General features: G+C 46.5%; 1 protein-coding gene across 2 annotated transcripts; it reads right to left on the reverse strand.

The window, feature by feature from the left end:
• Nucleotides 1–955: 955 nt before the first annotated feature.
• LOC142557147 (prolyl 4-hydroxylase subunit alpha-2-like) lies at nt 956–18,425 on the reverse strand. 2 transcript variants are annotated; one of them, XM_075668801.1, is made up of 4 exons: nt 18,338–18,425; nt 12,460–12,708; nt 9,880–10,058; nt 956–1,207 (listed from the first exon to the last, which is right to left on the reverse strand). In XM_075668801.1, the coding sequence occupies exons 2-4, from the start codon at nt 12,654–12,656 to the stop codon at nt 990–992; spliced, it is 594 nt and encodes a 197-aa protein (XP_075524916.1). In that variant the 5' UTR covers nt 12,657–12,708; nt 18,338–18,425; the 3' UTR covers nt 956–989. The 2 variants fall into 2 exon arrangements, with proteins under 2 accessions (XP_075524916.1, XP_075524915.1); XM_075668800.1 differs by having other exon boundaries at nt 18,326–18,423.
• Nucleotides 18,426–19,270: the final 845 nt, after the last annotated feature.

Below are 19,270 nucleotides of genomic sequence, written 5' to 3' on the forward strand. Positions count from 1 at the left end.
ACGATTGTGAGATGTTAAATGCATGAGAACGATGTCGGTGGCCGCCGGAAATATTTTATAATGATTGACGCTTAGATGTTCCAAGGTTGAATTGGGTTGGCCGTACACCAGCATGCACTCTCAGGTTTATTTTTTCTTTTTTTACTTTCGACGCCAAGCATTGAGATAGCGAGAATATTTTCCGATTCTAACCGGCAGTTCGCATACACCGCTGCTATTCGTCGAGTAAAAATAAACGATACAGCCAAACTGTTTCACAACACGCACACACACCGCAGCTGCGGATGCAGGTCGCATTCTTGCGCAGCCAAGAGAAATTTTCTCGCCCTGTAGTTAACGCCGCACTGCAACGCAGTGGTTCTTCGACGACCTTGTATGAACTGAAACCTGATCGGTTTCGTGGAGAACTAGCACCTCCGAATTGTTCCGCAGCACGCGATGGCAACACGTAGACGCAGCGCCGCCGCGAGCCCTTTCTTCCTTGCCCGATGAAAAGGTCTATAACGCGATGTTGGGGCATCCGCTCATCGACCCTACGCTGATGACGCAAATATTTACTGCAGCAACGCTGCGGTTTATGATTCCAATCGCCCTAGGTGAGCGCCTGCGATAGTTGGATGAAAAGTTGAACGTACGGCTTGCTTGGTTACATTGTCTCTCCTCTTATTTTTCTATTCATTTCTCGACTACTCCGTGTAGCGTAGCCAACCAGGCTCATTCGTCGAGAAGCCCTGCACATTGACTTTGTCCATCGGGAATTAAAGAAAATCTAGAGTACAATGCCAAAACAACTCGAAACGAAACACATAAAAAGTGCAAAAGAAGCATGCTACTATACCGTAGTAATCTCTTAGTTGAGACACGTTTGAATCTCCAGTAACTCAACGAGTAAATTTTTTTTAATAAACATGTAGCCACGCTACGCTAAAAAAATTAAAACACGAGAAAAATCGGCTCTTTCACTCGAACCGTAGGAACGTTAGATTTATTTATGAGGGCATTACGTAAGAATAGATCGACGGCCAGGTTATGGCATGTGTACCGGTGAGCTGCGCCGTCGCCTTGTGTCCCATGATGACTCCCTTGGCCATGTCGGTGAGGTTGAGCCGGTACGTCTTCTGGATGCGGATGAGCGCCTCGCCGGCGTCCAGCAGGTCGCTCTGGCGCGGGAACGTGTCGTTCGACTCCACCATCAGCCTCTCGATCTCTGCCATTAGAGAGGGACGATAGGAACGCCATAAGTCAAGGCGCGCTATCTCTGGCACTTGTTGCGTGCAGTACGGTAAGGCCGATATGCTGCTGGAATATTGCTGAAAAAGAGAGTAACACAGGCACACCCTTGATGTATAAACACTTGTACGGTTTAACGTTATGCAACCGCCGTGGTGTAGCTAAGTGGCTGCTTGGTGCTTCTGCTGCTGAGCACGAGGTCGCGCGTTCGAATGCCCGCCGCGGCCACCGCATTTAGGTGGGGGCGGGATAGATAAGTAGGCAGGTAGTAAACTTTATTCAGGTCCGGAAGAATCTCGCACCCCGTTGTTATAGGGGCAGGACTGTGGCCGCTCCCACGTTGGGAAGGGAAGCCAAAGCCGCACCGCCGCATCGTAGGCCTTCTGGAAAGCCCGGAGTTGATGAGAGAGAAAAAAAAGAAAAAACAAAGAAACACAAGCTCGTGGGCTTAGATTTACGCACACGCTGCACAACACTAGTGGGGTCTAAATCCCTAGATGCGTGTCGGGTGTCCCGCATAGCCTGCGTGTGTCACTGTGGGAGGTTACACCTCGCGAACGAGACGTCTAGTATACGTCTTTTTTTGTTTTGCACAAAGCGAAATGTTACGCGTTTGCCACCGTGATAGGCGCGCAATGTCACCTAAATCAAGTTCTGTGCGTCTGTACGCGCTATGAAGCATCAAGGGGGGGTTGTACTTTGCTGCCCTACATTTACGTGCCAGCGCCTTAGAATTGCAGCATCTACAGTTGGGTCTCATAGCAGCGCTGGATGTGCTTTGCGCGAAAAGAAGGCGCCTCTTAGCTTTCTTCAGAGACGCTGGCCTTGAACAGACACATTTTATTTACTTGTTGCAGCATTTGGGTGTGTGCGCGGTGGCGGGGTGGAGGGGGAGTTGTTTAAGTGCAAGAGGCGACTTAGTCCGTCTCCGTAGTTCTTTTTTTAAATTTTGCCCCCTAAAATTATCGCAACAAAAAAAAATGGAATTCCGCAAAAGTGGCACCCCATCTAAAAAAATAAAGCGAAAAAAACCTAGCACCCATTTCGAGCACTTGATCTTCCAGGTTACTCTATTTTTTCTTGTTGTCTGCATTCGCTCTTTGTGAGGAGAAAAATCACGGATTATATTTACTTACTGCAGTAAAAAAAAAAGGTCTGTCACCAACATTTTTACCACCTCCGTAAAGGTGGTACAGAAGATATGTCCAGTTGAAGACAACAGACAATTCCGGCAAGGAAAGCATAAGGGAGATTTCTACGGTTTTAATGGTTTTAATTGAAGTGTGGGGTTGATAAGCTACTTATAGGAAGTGAAACTAGACGAAAAAAAAGCAACTTGCCGCCCAGATGGTAGCCGAACCCATAACCTCCACATTACGCGTGTGTTGAACTACCAATTGAGCTACGGCAACGGCTGTTCTGCCACACACTTTCTTCGGTGCACAGGATCTGACCAGGGGAGTGTTAGCCAGCATCACTCAGTGACACGGCGCCGTTGGTTGTGAGTTCGGCTCCCACCGGCGGCAAGTTCTTTCTTCATCCATTTTCATTGCCCTTTACATCAAATGTCGTACTTCTAAATTAATACCGCGGTAGTTTCCCTTACGATTTCCATGACTTCATTGCCTGTCAGCTTCATTGGCTTGTGTCTAAAAAAAAATATCGAGCCCTTCTTGTCTACGTTTTCACAGAAAACACGCTTAATTATGAAGCAACATGCGAACCAGAGAAAGCGAGATGGACAGAACAAGGTTATTGAATGGTGAAACTTCCGTCCGGCTCCGCTGAAGCAAGGGCGGGCGAGTCGTTAGCGAGGCTCAGAAATTTCAGACGTTCAGTGCCACCATGACGTCAGGGGAGGAGCAGTGGATTACGTATGGCACTAGAACTGGAATTATACTCAGGTGGGAAATTTTCATACAATACAAGCCCTCGGTCAAGCGAACGGCTTTCCGCGGCCGCGCTCGAAGCAGCTCACGTCATGACAGAGTACGTGCGAAGTGCGAAACAAAGACGAAGACCGCGGCTGTTCGCCAACGAGCGCTGCGCTGTTTCGGAGAAATGTTCCTTCACAGTGTGACTGCGTCATCTTCTTGTGAAGGATATATATATATACATATATATATATATATATATATATATATATATATATATATATATATATATATATATATATATATATATATATATATATATATATATATATATATATATATATATATATATATATATATGTATATATATATATATATGTATATATATATGTATATAACATTTATAAAAGCAGAACATGAACTTCAAACCTCAGCTTTCGGATGGAAGTAGCAAAGCAATATATGGCCGTTTAATACAAAGTGTAATATACAATGCGAGTTGGCAAGGTAGAATTAAGGTGCTGGCATTCGAAAATTTATCCACAAACATATCTAACGCTTCCGTTGGTGCAACGTCATCAAAACTTTTCTTGTTGTTGTTGTTGTTGTTGTTGTTCTTCTTCTTCTTCTTCTTCTTCTTCTTCTTCTTCTTATTATTATTATTATTATTATTATTATTATTATTAGTAGTAGTAGTAGTAGTAGTAGTAGTAGTAGTAGTAGTAGTAGTAGTAGTAGTAGTAGTAGTAGTATTCTGCCAACTGCAAGGAAAGGGGATCTCTCAGCGACCTCCAACTCTGTCTTGCGCCATCTGACGCCATCTCACGCCGGCGAATTTCCTAATTTCATCACACCATCCGGGTAGTTCCCTGCCATTCTCGACTGCGCTTCTCTTGTCGTGGCACCCATTGTGTAACTGTGGTAGACCACCGGTTATTCCTAAGCCCCCATTATCACCTGCCCTAAGCATTACATGACCTGCCAAACTCCATATCTTCCTCTTAGTGTCAACGAATGTGGCCTGCGGTCCCGATTCTCTATCTAGTCCGTACTGCCGTCTTCCCTCCCTCTTTCGTTACACTTCCAACCTTTCTTGCTCGCTATATAAAAGTGGTTTGCTTGAATCGGGAGGGCGCGGATGGGCAGAAGGTTGAGGCAAAGCGTTGAACTGTGGACAGCTTGACGCTTGCGCGACAGATCACTTATAGCTAAAGAGAGGGAACATTAATGTGAGTGAGTAGGCAACTTTAGCGAAATAAGTTCTTTCTCTTTTGTCTTCATACCAGGGGACGTCCTGCCAGGTCTGATGACCTAAGTTGCCACGTTTCGTTAACGGAAAGAAAGTCATACACTAGCACCGTCTAAATGACCGCCACGTTTATCGATACCCTGCGTGTGCTCTAACACAAGTGGGGTCGCCCTCCGGCGTGGCTTAGCGGTTATGGTGTTGCGCTGCTAAGCACGAGATGGCGGGATAAAATCTACGCCATGGCGGCGACATTTCGATGGGGTGCGAAATAGAGAAAAGCCTGTGTCCCGTCCATTGGGGGCACGTGAAAGATTTCTCTGGGGACCAAAACTAATCTGGCGTCTTCCACATACGGCGTGCCTCATAATCTAATGGTGTCTTTGGCACGTGAAACCCCAGAATTCAATTCAATCCACGCGTCCGCTTATTGTCGTCTTATAGTATACATCATTCCACAGGAATGATGCGGCCACTGACATTTCCTCGGAGCACTCAGTTTGTCCTAGGCCTTCGATCATCGGATCAAGCCTTTTCTTATTTGTCATTTTTCGCAAGACAGGCAAAGGTGAGGGGCTCGGGAAACAGCGTTACCAGAGCAGGTACGCCCGAGTTCCTCAAACTTCCGTCCAACATCTACCGAATTACGCTGTCGTTACTCATTAGCGAATAGAAAGACACACGCTCCACCGCTCCTTAATAGTCGGCCACGTCGTTTCAACGCTCCTACATACGCAGGTCTCAGACTAGACTGTAGGGTTTCATTGAGCATCAGCCTCTGCACGGTCGCCCATCGAGTGAACTGACGATGCCCGCGGCTCACGCGCAGTGCTGGTGATGAGGTCGGGAACACAATCGCTCAACGTGTTTTGCGCCATTAAAATGTCGTAAAGGAAGTGAGGTGGCACGTCCGCTTTCTTGTATGCCGCACTGTTGCGATGCCGGTAGCCATGGTGCGTTCACCTGTTTCCCCAACCTAGTGCGTCTACGTTCTTTTTTTGTTTTTAATCGAAAATCTACCGCCCTTGTAAGCAAGGCCTATCATGCCACTACTTTAAAGGCGCCCTGCTTGGCGAAACAACAAAGGTTTTTAGCTCGTGGTGGCTTTTTAATGCGTTTAAAAGGTGTTGTGCAACATGGCCTAGCAGACGTTGCATAACCGGGTTCTAAATGTGCTTTTTATATGCTTTCGTAGGCGATTTTTTTAAGAAGTTCGCTGGCCGGCGGGATTTGCCCGGCCGTCTGGGCAGGCAGTCGCTGCGCCTGAACGTCTTTTTTACTTGTAGCTTACTCGTAGTTGTCCTAATGTTTACGAGGGTTCTGCAAAAAATCCTTTTCACAAGTTAGTGGTATATGTATATATATATATATATATATATATATATATATATATATATATATATATATATACATGTATATGTATATATATATATATTGCAAACCGGTTTCTACTTCGCCGATTTTGTCCGCTTTATATTTGTCATTAAGCTCAGTTGAGAATATTGTGATCATTCTTCTTATTTATGAGTTACAGCGTTGTAAACTTCATACTTGAGGTTTTTTTCTTCTTGATTTTGCAATTTCCAGTAATATTTGCAAAAGAAATGGCGGCCTAAATAAAAAGTTAGCTCAGTATCGCCACTACATTTAATCTTTTTCTTTTTAAGTGAAACAAACCTCGAATAAATCGTTCTAATGGTTGTAGAAAAACAACCGATTTCTTTGTCCTCATTGCCGTAAGTAACATCTCCTGAGCTATAGCCTCCAGAAGATGAATGCTCAGATTATGGAACTGTGCCGCAGCAACTTGAGCTTGTGTTAGCAGCCACCGCATAAGTCATGTAGAACTAATCATGTGTTTGGCAGAGGCAGCAAAGCACCTGATGGGGGAATGCAAAATAGCTTAAAGAGCATTTTTTTTATTTGATAAGAACTGGCAATATTTCTTTCTACACAATCTGTATTCCGTGACAACGCTATGCATACGCCACTTTTCACGTACCCGTCCGTGGCGTCGTCATTCTGCAATACCGTTATCTTCAAACATGGCGATCGATCGTCGTTGACAGTCAATCCCTAGATGCTCGCAGCCGATGGAAACATGTTTTGGAACGTGACCGTATTTAACTTAACGAACGACATCGTACGTTTATGGGCCCCAAACTTCGTGCTGAAGAGCAAAATTAAGGTGTCACAAAAGAAGGCACAAAGCATCTTAACTAAGCCGTTTCTTCCGCCACAATGAGACAGCGCCCAGTTTAGCGACAAGTGAAAACAAGAGTCTTCTAATGGTCATGGCTTTCAGAAATCTAGTAAATAGGAAACGCAGAGCAGAAGTATCCTTGGCTTGCTCACCGACTGCCCGTTGTTGTAATTTGTGTAGTGGAGTTTGTGTCCGTAAACTGGTACAGGCTGTGAAAGGCAGACCTGGGGAAAAAAAACAACTACTCGCGGCAGCTTCACCATGCGTCAGCGAGGCTTCCCGAGTACAATCGGAAATACGCGAGTCGTCGGCCTCTACCGCTGCCACCTGTCGCCGTTGTATATCGGCTTCCACAAACAACTGAGCCGCATTCGAATTCTTCCCTACTGCACTTCCTGAGCTCTTGTGCCATTGTAGGAGAGCACAAAGCAGCGATTCCTTTTGCTACGCGAGGAATTCAGCATTAGATAACGGTGATTCATACTACATAACAGGGTTTGCTACTGGACTAGGCGGTTCGCGTTGTACAGTAAAATTAAACGGGCGCAAGAAAAAGGACGGCAAAGGAGCGCTTGTGTTGTTCAGTCTTGTCTATGTTCTCTTTGTGAGCTGTTTTAATTTTGTTATATCCCTCATTCTACTGTATACTACTACTATTCGATGACGTGTTGGTCCCAACCGATCTTCGCCGCTACTGTCAACAGTTGGCGTTAGAGGTTCGGCTGATATACAAAAGTTCGGCTCACGTACAAAAGCACAATTCGCAATAGGGGATCAGAAAATTTGGTTGTGGGAGTTCATAGTGTTTTTTTTTCTTTTTTTTATGGTTTAACCTAGGTAGGACATTAGGCAGTATAATAGCAAGAGCTTGGTGGCGCAATCCACCACCCCGTTCTAAAGGGGACGCCCATAACATCCATCCATCCATCCATCCATCCATCCATATGTGGAGTGCACGAAGCCTGCACCCCCTTTGCGCACTGCAGGGTAGCAAATCGGACGTACGCCTGTTTAACCTCACCACCCTTCCTGTTATCTATCTATCTATCTATCTATCTATCTATCTATCTATCTATCTATCTATCTATCTATCTATCTATCTATCTATCTATCTATCTATCTATCTATCTATTTTCACGCTGTAGTGACGATGACTAACACAGTAGCAAAAGTGAATCACGAAACTAACTTGTTATTGGGCGAACCTGTGCTCGCAAAAAAAAGAAGAAAAAAAAAACAAGTGACGCTCGAAGCACAACGATAGCGGCGAGCACAGTCGGCGATCGTCGCAATCTTATCTACGGGTCAGAAGCGTTGGCTATTTAGGCATGACTCCTTGACTGTCACTGCCTGGTCGTTGGCGCTCGCGTAGCTTCCAGAAAATGCAACACAATTCGCGTCGCGCATGCAGTTTGAGTGCACAAGGTCTCGCGACAACATACAACAACCGACAGAATCGGCTACAACAGTCGAGCATGTCCTGATGCAAAAAAGCACGTGTTGTTAGCCGAAGAAATGCGGTCACAGGATAAAGAAGCATGCGTGTCACTATCTATCTGTTGATTCGATAGCATCTGCTCGGGCCTAGCTGATTATATTTCTGGTAGATATGGACTGCAACGTTCTCCATGAAGCTGAAGACTGAGCTTGGCAAGTTTCGAAAACATTTATTTCTCCACAATGGCCAAAGGACGAGGGGATAACTCTGCAGTCCACGACGTCACGCCGGCTCACAGATGCTTAGGTGACGTGTGAAAACGTTTACGATTTGCAAACTGAAATTTTACAATGTAATCTAAATTGTAAAATGATAGACAATTTTGTAAGGTTGTCTAGAATAAATAAATATGTGAACAAACAACAAGAAAAGAAATAAAAATTCGAAAATATGTGTTTGGTGTTGATTTTCTGTCCTAGTCACCAACCTTTCTCCATGGAATACCGAAGCTAGAGTTTTGAAATAATGCCTCATCAGTCAGAAATATTTCAATGTTTTGCTTGGCCTTTCTGCATTTTCTTTTTTTTCCGTCCTTTCTCTTTCTTTTACGTTTTGCAATGAGCGATGTTGCTATGTTATCCTCGTCGTTCCCCTCTGTCGTACTGTTATATTCTTGTTGTCTTCACTGCATATTGTATTGACCGCGAATAAAGACAAAGACGGGAAGAGGACACAGAACGACGACATGGGACCTAACAGAAGCTCTGAAGCCAGAGTAAAAAGCAAAGTTGTTCTTGATAGGCTAGTTAGACACATCATTAGCGCTTCGGGAACCGCGCTAAGTGTTCTCGTTACTGCGAAATGATTAGCAAAACAAGAACAAGGTAAAAGCGGGAGCCAACGTTTCGACAAGTGGCCTTGTATTTTTCAAAGCCTTGAAGAAGACAAGTCCACCTATCGGAACGTTCGCGCTCGCTTTAGCTTGTTCTCGTTCTGCTCATCGTCTTGGATTTCTATCTCCCTCCTTCCCGTGTTCTGCCTGCATTTCTTTACTACGAAGACACATAAGCCCGGCATACTCTTCAGGACATTTGTTAGCCAGCGTGGAGAGTGGCATGTTCAAGTTAGCCGGTTCATCTTAAAGAGTTTGAAGACACTTGTTATATCCGACCCCCTTCCCTTACAGAAATCTTTGACGATGTTGTTGACTTTCAAAGGGCTAAGCAGGACATAGGCCCAGCCTTTTCGGTAGATGTAGAAGACCTTTTTTTGCTCCATTCCTCATAAAGATCCGTTTGTTGCGGTCAAGATGTGTATTAAAGCAAATGGCATTATTCCCTTCCAGATGCCGCCCATGTCGTCGATTTGTGTTCTCTTCCCCTGTCTTCATCTTTACTGGCGGTCAATATGGTATGCAGTAAACACAAACTTGGCCAAACTCAAGTTCTTTTGTTCTCTTCAGTCACTTTCTCTTTTCCATAAATGCTTTTACTGGGTTCTTCTGAATGCATAAAACCTTCACCGCATGTATCTTTCGTTGTCCCCCTCCATCAGAGTTATCTTTAATCGAAATTTATCACCGGTAGTTGTGCGAGAGGAATTGCATTGCAAACCACAAGCTGTGTTTTTCGATATTCTCTTTACTTTTTTATTATTATATATATTATCTCTGGCTCGAACTTCATGCTTGCATTTCGTTTATCTACTGTGAAACACGTATCGCCACCGCTTGCTATGCAAGACCTTCGAGACCTTCTATAGTTTGTACTTCCTTAAATTCGCAATTTTGTCACAACAAGTATGACATCGCCGCTCACTCCCACAGAAGGCTTTGGGTAAGGCTGGCACAGTCACTCCTGCAAATGGATCAAATAAATGGGCTACTCACCCATCCAGTCCGGCTCCCTGAACTGGTGCACGATCTCGTTCCAGTCGACCGACAGCCGCTTTATGGTGTTGTACGCGTCGATGGGGCTGGCCGTACGGGTGTCGTACTCGTGCTCGGCGGAAGAGTGCGTCAGCTGCCGGTCTTTGGACGCCGTCGTCTCGTAGTAGTCGTTCAGAAAGCTGCAGTCGATGGAGAATAGTGCAGTGCGCTCATATGTGCAGAAACACGTTTCCGGAACTTTCGATTTAACAAAAGTGCCGTTCAATATCGCCCGGCACGTATATTAATGCGGCATGACGTAACGAAAACCGCGAATCATCGTAATGAACTTAACGTCGGCCCTATTTAAGGGAGTTTCTGGGGACACAAAAAGGGTAAAAAATTGATCACAGGAAATGCCTTGTGTTCAAGACGCCTTAGAATGTATTCGCGTAGTGCTACACTTAAGTGCATGACCATGACGGTTTCAGACGAACCGTTCTTTTACGAAACTGGCCGTTGCAGGGTCTCAGCTTCAACACACAATTCAGCTGGGGGAGGATGAAGGAGGTTTTATGACGAGAAAGAAGAGGTTGGCCGACAAAGCGTGTCTCTAGCCTTCCTCTCCTCGTAGGGATAACAAGGAGAGATCGGGAAAAGAAGCGGTAGATGGTAGGCGACTATGCTATAGTACTCTACTGGCTCTATAGGGTGTCCCAACTATCGTGCATCAAGATTTGAATACATGCAAATGTCATGTAGCTGAACAGAACCAACGTAAAGTTGCGTGCCGTCGCTTGAAGGTACTCAGTTTATTTATTGCATTCCGCCTAATGACAAAGTTAGTCTAAATTAATTATTCAACTTCTCAAGTATTACAGTTAGATGAAAAGTGTCAATGAGAAATTTGTCGAGCGACACAAAAAACTCCCTACACAGCTTTCTGTTGCTCAGTACGTGCTACATGAAAGTGTACATGAAACTGGTGCTTTTTTTCCGCGCGTTGATGTGCAGCGATAAATTAACATTTCTAAGGACGGTTTTATGCGGAGCACGCGTAGCGCGTCTAGGGAAAGACGAATACTTTCAGTGCACGAAAGTGGTCCATACAAAGGCCGATACCGACTCAGCAGCTTAGGACGCCAGGTGCCCAGAAGATTTGCAGCGCGGGCATTCGAAGGTCGAGCAAATGTACTTTGGTACATTTGGCACGTGGCACATCGAGCGCGAGTAAAGCTCGAAGGAGCGATGCTTAGTGTAGCTTTTGAACACACCATAAACTGCGCGTGGAAAGCGACGCATGTTTGTGATAAGCTGATGAGAAAGAACAAGCAACCATTTGCGACCGCCAGAAAGGTATTCCCGATGATATAGAATTCTACCGTGGTTCGCAAGGTGGGAAGAAGCTTGGTGACAAAGTTCGAGAGCATGAACGAGTTGGAACTGCCAGGATCATATGCTAGGGGGGCGGCAATAAACTTGTCTAGCCATTACTCGGAAGCCATGGCGCAACCTACAGGAGACAAGAACGGTGCATAAGTCGAAGGCGGAGAGGCAGGCACTGCCATCTGTAGCAGCATGGCGAGCGGAAGTGAGTGTCGGCATTTGTGCGCGTGTGACTGGACATGGCCTCTGAGATCGCGTGCGCTGAGTCATCTGACAGTGCGTACAATCTCGGAGGCCGTGGACTGGAGCGACAGGCTACGTGGGTGCCTTAATCATGAAGCCAAAGAATCCAGTGGGCAAGACCGCCCGACGCTTGTCAGCGTTGACAGCCAAAAAAACGCGCAAGGGCCACTGACGACGACGAATCGGCGGTCGTAGAGATGAGTTGCGAAATCTGCCGAGGGTCTGGATGACAGCTGAATGTTAATTTTCCGTGAAATTAATGATTCGACTAAGGTGTCCTAAGCTTGCGGCTCGCATGTGTGATGATATGTTGCTTGAAGTCTGGTTTGTGCTGAGTCAGCGCAGCACTGAGACAAGCATCGCTCGCACCCGTGTGAACTTTGGTAGGTGCCAAAGGAACTGAATGAAGCAAATGTGATTGTCCACGTGCAGTACAACAAACGGCAGAATCGCTTACATGCAAGCAACGTGGCACGTTAGAGACGTGGGTACGTATTCACAAAAAGCTCTTACGTTGGAATTGGTCGTAAGAACACAGTCCAGCCAGTGCTGCGGCAGGACATACTGTATTAGCGAACGCTGTCAGCCAATGGAAAAGAGCAGTTGCGATCGAAAAGCTTTGTGTATTCTGCACCAGTTGAGGAAAGGCGGGGCTACGGAGCCGAGTCGAAGGCGTGATGATAGAGGCAACATTTTTGATAAAGCGTCAAAAATAGGAGCGGAGGTTTATGAAGCTTCGGCGTTTGTTTTCTAGTCTCAGCAATGTTGCCTACTCAATAAACAGCGAGATTCGTCGCTCTGGTTTGTGCCACCAACTAATAAGGGACAGATCTGTTCTTCAATTAATGTTCGGTTTCAAGAAAGTCAGTGTAGCTAGAGCTTCGCAAAATCTTCGACGAAGACGGTCAAATAAAGCAGGAACGTGCGTAACTATACAAGTGCGCACAGCGAGGTACACTGGCAATTTCTCACCTGCGCAGGTAGCCCAGCTTGGTTTCCATGCGGTGTAGGAAGTCGCCGACCTTGTAAACAAGCCTTTGCTCCAGGGACATCAGGTCGTTCATGTGCGCCACCGACGAGAAGACGTTGGCTGCGCTGACTGCATCGGTTTTGAGCAGGGAAGCGAGCCAGAGCGTCGCAAAAGCCGCGAGCTGTAGCCGGCAGCGCATCACTGTTGCCGAAGGACGGTTCAGCTACGAAGCAGCGACGGCGAAGAAATGCCTGGGTGAAAAAAAAAAAGGGCATTGATGCGTCACAAAAAGGCAGTATTTTTAGTCTCGCGACACCGAAGTGCCTGGAGAGCGTCTTTTCATTGTCCGTTGTTATTCCAAAGCGTCCTGGTACGAATCTCAAAAGCAAAAGGCCATTGTTTGAACATAAGCTACGAATAACTGCGCAGAATGAAAAAGGCGGCAGATCCCACGCCCTGTCGGAATCGACATTTATGCGAAGCAGTGTGCGGGGAGCTTACTAACTTAATGAAACGAACATGAGAGCACCAAGACGTAGGTGGCTGTTTCATCACCTACATGACACATATTTCATGACATTCGCGTCATGACCTATGATTTATGTTCGCAACACACTCTTGTCACACTATGCCAATTTTGGTACATACGAAGTCAACAAAACGACCATGAGAACACCAAGATGTAGGCGGCTAGACCGATAGATAGGTGCTGTCAAAGTGCCAAATCTTCGCCAAGAAATGCTTGGCATTTAATATCTCTATGCATTCAAATAAAGTCACCATCTCTCAAGTTGACTGTTGTAAAATGTATGTCTACCCCAAGCGCTCGCTATATGGGAATCGGTTTAAGCGAAGCTTGTTTTGTTGCTGGCGAATAACCCTGCTCTTGTCGATGATGAAATGAAGATGATGGAATGATAACGTGACGACGACGGCATGTTTGTCTTTGTGCTTGCATCTGTGATTACGTGCACTACATCAACTGCCGCGTCGAGCTGCTAGGGCTCCGGTAGCGGTACCTCCGGTAATGGCCCATTTTGCAAGACAACATAGTAGCGCGCGCGAAGTGAAGGAAGAAAGGAAGAATTACCTTCGCTTAAAAATTATTCCGGCACAACTCCCTTCTCGATGACTGCTGACTTCAATGCGATTAGCATTCAGGCAATGTAGCAGCGCACCCTATTGCTGAAGACACATTGAAGGCACCTTTACTTACAGTCCGCGAAGATTATGTTGAGATTAATATTGCCTTGAGTAATGCGATGTACGCTTTTTTCGGCATCGCATTTCGATGGGGGCGAAATGTGAAAACACCCGTGTGCTTAGATTTAGGTGCACGTTAAAGAACCCCAGGTGGTCAAAATTTCCGGAGTCCTCCACTACGGCGTGCCTCATAATCAGAAAGTGGTTTTGGCACGTAAAACCCCAAATATTATTATTATTTTTTCGGCATCGGTCCACTTTGCTACGACACTCACTCGCCAAGGCCTGTCATGACCGCGATAGCATGCATGACGATGGAATGACGAAGAAGGAATGACGTTGGTCGATTCATGAACGGCAAATGCGGTATGGCGAAGACGGCTTGAGGAGAGTGGATAGAATATGACTGTGGGACGAGGATGGCATAACGAATTTGGAATGATGACGATGGAACAACACAAGGGCACCATGACGACGAATTAATTATGACGACTGTATCACGGGGAAGCAATGGCAACGACGGCATGACAAAGGCGCCACTATCACAATAGAATGGCGACAATATTATTACGATCAAATAGAAAGAATGACGTCGATGGAGCAAAGAAAGCGGTGTGATGACGGCCCCATAAAGACAATAGGGCGACGATGCAGTGGCGACGATGCGGCGTGACGACGATGACATGACATTAATCGGATGATAGAGCTGGAATGACGATGATGGAATTACCACAATACAACGATTGCATGGCGACATGGCATGTCATTGGCGGCATGATCACGATTGAATGACGGAAGCATGACAGCGGTATGATGACTACAGGAAGCTTGTAACGTGCGGCATTTCTATATGTATGTCCGTGGTGTAATAGTAGGCCTACGGGCTGCTGTGATGAGGGAATCAGGCTTGAAACCAACCGGTGGCGATGTTTTTTGAAGAGTCATGCGATAACGGTAAGATAGGGGCGCACTAAACCTGGGTTAGTCGGTTGTGATTATGAGTGACACTAACAACATCGCCAGAGCCCATCTCGCTATGAATACTAATGCGACTACCAATCAAGGACTGCAGCGACACGCCGTACTGCCGCCACCGAAACGCGCCATGTAGAAGGCTTGCGCTGCAGGCGCGCGCTCATCTGTCATGCTCCCCTCTGCACTCGCTGCGCCATCTAGCGCCACCACCACCAAGTCCACGCGTGGCTTCCGAGATGCGTGATCGTCCGGTGCGTGCGAACGCTGAGAAACGCGTCATGTATGAGCTGTCTACTTCAGCGGGCCTCTCCTCTCGCACTTCGATGATGATGATTTATCGACATCCCCTTTGAAACGGTGAGGTAACAAGTAGTCCCTAGCCTGCTTGAGTTAATCAGGTATGCTATGCATCCTTTTCATTCTAGCATTTCCGTGTGCATCTCCTTAATCTTCTTTCTCTTTCTCAAAGCTTTGTAATCTACCTTGTAAGCGCTACATATTTAACGGAACCAGGCGCATCAGTCTCTTCTCTGCTTTTTTTTTTCAGCAATACTCTAAACGTCTCTTGCTTATCTCGACTACTGTCTGGTTGATGCTTATGTCCACGTCCCTCTGGATACGCTGCGCCATCTAGGGGCTCCGACGCGAAGTCCGGGCCTTGGCTTCGAAATGCTATAGCCGGCGTGTTATTTTTCCTTTGAAGCGCCGCACATACCCAGTGGCGCATACCCAGTTGCTTAAGTGTGCGGGAGGGAAGTTCATTGAAAAGCAGCCCATACTCGGTGAATTTGTGGCGCAAATGGCTAAAGCGTGTGGCTGCTGTGGTTGAGGAACTTGTGTGACGTACGTACGCTTTCACCCACCGGAGAAATGTGAAGGTTGTTCTTTTAATGCTTTAGCATTACTAGGGTACTTGCATTTTCATGGGGCTATCTATATATTCATTTCGGTTTGTTTGTATCTAACCATTTTCCCAGTTACCTGGATCGCGGGTAGTGCACAGTCGAATGGGTAGCGCATCGGGTTGTTGTGATAAAGGGACAGGGTTTGAAATGAACCGTCGGACCAACTTCGGTCACTGAGTAGTTGGAGATGAGTACGTATGCGCTGGTCTTCAACAAACATCGTTCACGCCGACATGAGCCACTGTAGATGCGAAACTGGATAGGTGCCACTGTCGAAAATGCAGAGGGGCTCGGCCTCTCTGTACCGACGTGGGAGCGGCCCGCATTAGTCCCAGACTGATCCCTCAGGACCTAAATAAAGTTATTCATACCATGCCATACCGACATAGATCACTGGGTATGTGCCACTCGGTGTGTGCTGGTCTTCAATGAACCTCTTCGATGCCAAATTGTGTAAGTGGGTATGTGCCAGTAAGTGTGTGACGCTCTACAGTGAATCTCGTGAAGACTCACCGTCCTCAACGCGCGGGGACTGCTTCGTCCTCCCCCCCTACCTACGTGTAGGTTAAGAGGCGGACACCCCAGCTCGGTGGAACAATAAAGTTTTCAATCAATCAATCAATCTCTCTGACGCCAGCTTGAGTAGCTAGCTATGTGACGCTGGGAATGTGTTACTCTGAACGAAGGTTTATTAGTCGCAATGGCGCAATATATGCTTCCGCACTCTCCAACAAAAGGACAAATGAAGATAAGAAAGAAAAATAAAGTTAATAAGAAAACACCATTACGATATAGCTGTGCAGAGCGCGCGCACAATTCAAGCAAGGTCAGGGAATAAAAAAAATATATATCGGTTTGTTTCACCGAAAATCCGAAAGCCAACTGGCAAACATGCAACCTAACCTGGCCATTTCAGAAGACTCGAAAATTTCTTGTTTTATCTGGTGCCAGTGACGTTAAGAACCTGACATCATCGAAACCAACGCACGCAGCCGCAGTCACGACAACGAATGCCAAGGTGAGCAGACTGCACAATTATATTGGCGGCGAGGAGTCACGGAGTCGCCATCTATCGGAAGCGCCTCGCTGGCGTAGTATGAGGGATCACGCGGCGCGCTCCTCATAGGTTTTGCTGTCAGCGCTCACTGAAAGCACCACGCGCGAGCTCTCCCGGACATTTCTGTAAGTACTTTCGAAACGAGAGAAGTTGTTTACTGTCTAAATAATAATTTTGGGCAAACTGAAAGCACACGATCGTTTACAGACGCTATCTCTTTACCGAATACGTACAGTGAACGCCACTGCGCGCATTCGCCGCGATGGAGCCTCCGAACCGGCTTCTTGGGTGAAAGGTAGGTAAACGCTGAGAGCAAACTATGTGAAATATGTTCTTATAGTGTTTGTATAACTAAACGAAGCGTAATAGAAAGAAGCCTCAATGCAGCGATCGCGCAGATTCGCAGCAACCGACTGCGCGCCTGTATGCTTGTCCGCGCACTGTTTTGCTTTCTCCGCGCGCGCGTTCTCGCACCGTGCCATGAGCTTTAGGCTGCAGAATATGAGCATTTGACAGTATACAAGCAAGCATAGTTACGTGGGAGCTATCAGAGCTGTTGAAGAATAACTTCATTGTAGAGACTTCGACGCCTACAGGGACTATGATGTGCCGTCGCGACGATTCAATCTTTTTTTTCCTTGTAAATTCTTTGACTTTTCAATATTATTTTTTGAGTTGCCTCGCTTATCGGTGTTCTCAGCGTGCAATTTCCCGCTGCTCCTTTTTTTGTAATCCAGTGCATTAATTCATAACACAAACATGACCATATGCCATGCTTTTTTTAAATGTGCTTCTTACCGCTGCCTTTCCACACCACTGAACTTGCCAGTATCTATAGCATCGACAAGTTGATAGACCAAACCGTCATGACATTAGTCGGGCAGCGGACTCGGGCGAGCGTCTCAGTGCGCGTTTTCAGAACATCGCAGACCGGGCGCCGTAGCAGAAATCTTCCTCGCCTCTGTGCTTGCTACATACCCGAGTTGTAGCCGATGACTCTTTGCCGGTTTTATGTTTCGCGAGCCAAGCTTCACGCAGCTTCTTGTCCTGCGGCTACGTGTGAATAAGGCTGACACCGGCCTCCGTTACGTGCGTCCGGCCCTGCGGCACCGAGCAGTAGCCTACCATGTTGCGCGCCTTAAAAGGCAGCCACTACCTATTGTAGTGCTTTCAAGCGTTGTAAAGGAGACACTCGAAGCGGGAAAATTTCGCCACTAAATGAGGACCGCAGCGTACGAGGGAATTCAAACTCGTTTTCAGCTCGCTTCGGCGCTCCCGAAGCAGCCGACGCGGCCGCTATGTCCACGTGATCCCTCCTAGCACGTCACGCCGACGGTGGCGCCAGCTTTTCCAGCGGTTGAGCTCGAGGCCAATATTGCGTCGTTGCGACGAATAAAGCTTAGTTGTCAGTCAGCGCTGTATCTTTCTTGGGCTGGTCTCCCGCCTTTTTCCGCTGTTTCAAAATCTCCAGTATGGCTTAGCAACTCGCCCAATCTTCCGATTTAACACCGTGAAACAGCATGATATATTGACGATCGCAGGCCAGCTTAAGCTGAAGCGACTACCGAGCGGATGTACTGTATATTTAAGCGACAGTTTTGCATGGTTACTGCGTAGGCATCGGAATAAGACAAGACTTCACAATAATAGAACAGAATAGAACATAGAAGTATGTATGTACAACATTAGAAAGTAAGGCTTCAAACGCGCCTTGCTCGATATGCTCACCGAACGGCTTACCTCGCTCTTCAGAGCGCTGAGCAATTCCTGACGACACTGTATGTGTCGCGGGTATAGGATAAGAAAGCAAGCGCTAAAATCCAACTGGTGGCCAAGTTGTAGACATGTGCAAGAAGTTGACACCACAAAGAAAGACGGACACAGAATTCTCTATTGTGTATGCCTTTATTCAGAATAGTGTTTGCCCGAGCTCGTTGGTTATCGTAACACAAATTGTTTGTAGCAGAACATAGTGACGTGGTCAGAAAGGGATGACGACACAGACTGGCCTAGCAATTGAACGTTTATTAATAGTTTCCCTGGCTTTTTATAGCGCGAGATAACCAATGCTTATTTTTTGTTTATCATGCCGATTGCCCGTCTCTTATGTTGCAAGATACTGTTTGCAAAAGTAGCCCTTTTCTTTTTACAGCGTAAGATGTTATGGGTTGATTCCAATAGCCCTTTCGGTTGGCGATATTGTCTGCCGCCAGCTCCGCCGCCGTGATGTCCGTCGCAGCTATCGTCAGGCTCGTATACCCACTACGGGGGATTGGCCAAGAAATGGTTAGATTGTCTTGAAGAAGAAAAGGAAGGTTAAGTAGATGTATAAAAATGCTAGAATGAAAGAAGTCGCAGTTTCGACCAAAAGGCGAACCCTCGATCGCGATAGCAAATGTCTAGACAGCTATACGAAATAAAGATAGTAATTTTATCTGCCGTATAAAATTGCAAACATTCTTTTACTGTCTATATTAAGAAGCATGGAGTCAGCGCGCACAGGCAGACATGAACACATCAAACTAGATGACCGCGCACACTCGCTGTCAAAACGCTCGCGTGAGGAAGCGCGGCAGCAGCAGCGAGAGAAGTGACCTTCGTGCTGTGTGTCGCTACAACGCAAACTGAGCGGGGAGAACGCAGTAGGCACAAGGCCTGAGCATCCATCGCACC

Source organism: Dermacentor variabilis, chromosome 9 (genome assembly GCF_050947875.1).
Source record: "Dermacentor variabilis isolate Ectoservices chromosome 9, ASM5094787v1, whole genome shotgun sequence".
Lineage (NCBI taxonomy): Eukaryota > Metazoa > Arthropoda > Arachnida > Ixodida > Ixodidae > Dermacentor > Dermacentor variabilis.

Excerpts from the sequence above, each read along its gene's own strand:
- LOC142557147 (XM_075668801.1), bottom strand. The coding sequence starts at position 12,656 with ATGCGCTGCCGGCTACAGCTCGCGGCTTTTGCGACGCTCTGGCTCGCT. Across the intron at positions 10,059-12,459 it reads AAGCTGGGCTACCTGCGCAG|CTTTCTGAACGACTACTACG; the intron begins GTGAGAAATTGC and ends CATCGACTGCAG. Across the intron at positions 1,208-9,879 it reads CAGGGAGCCGGACTGGATGG|AGATCGAGAGGCTGATGGTG; the intron begins GTGAGTAGCCCA and ends CTCTAATGGCAG.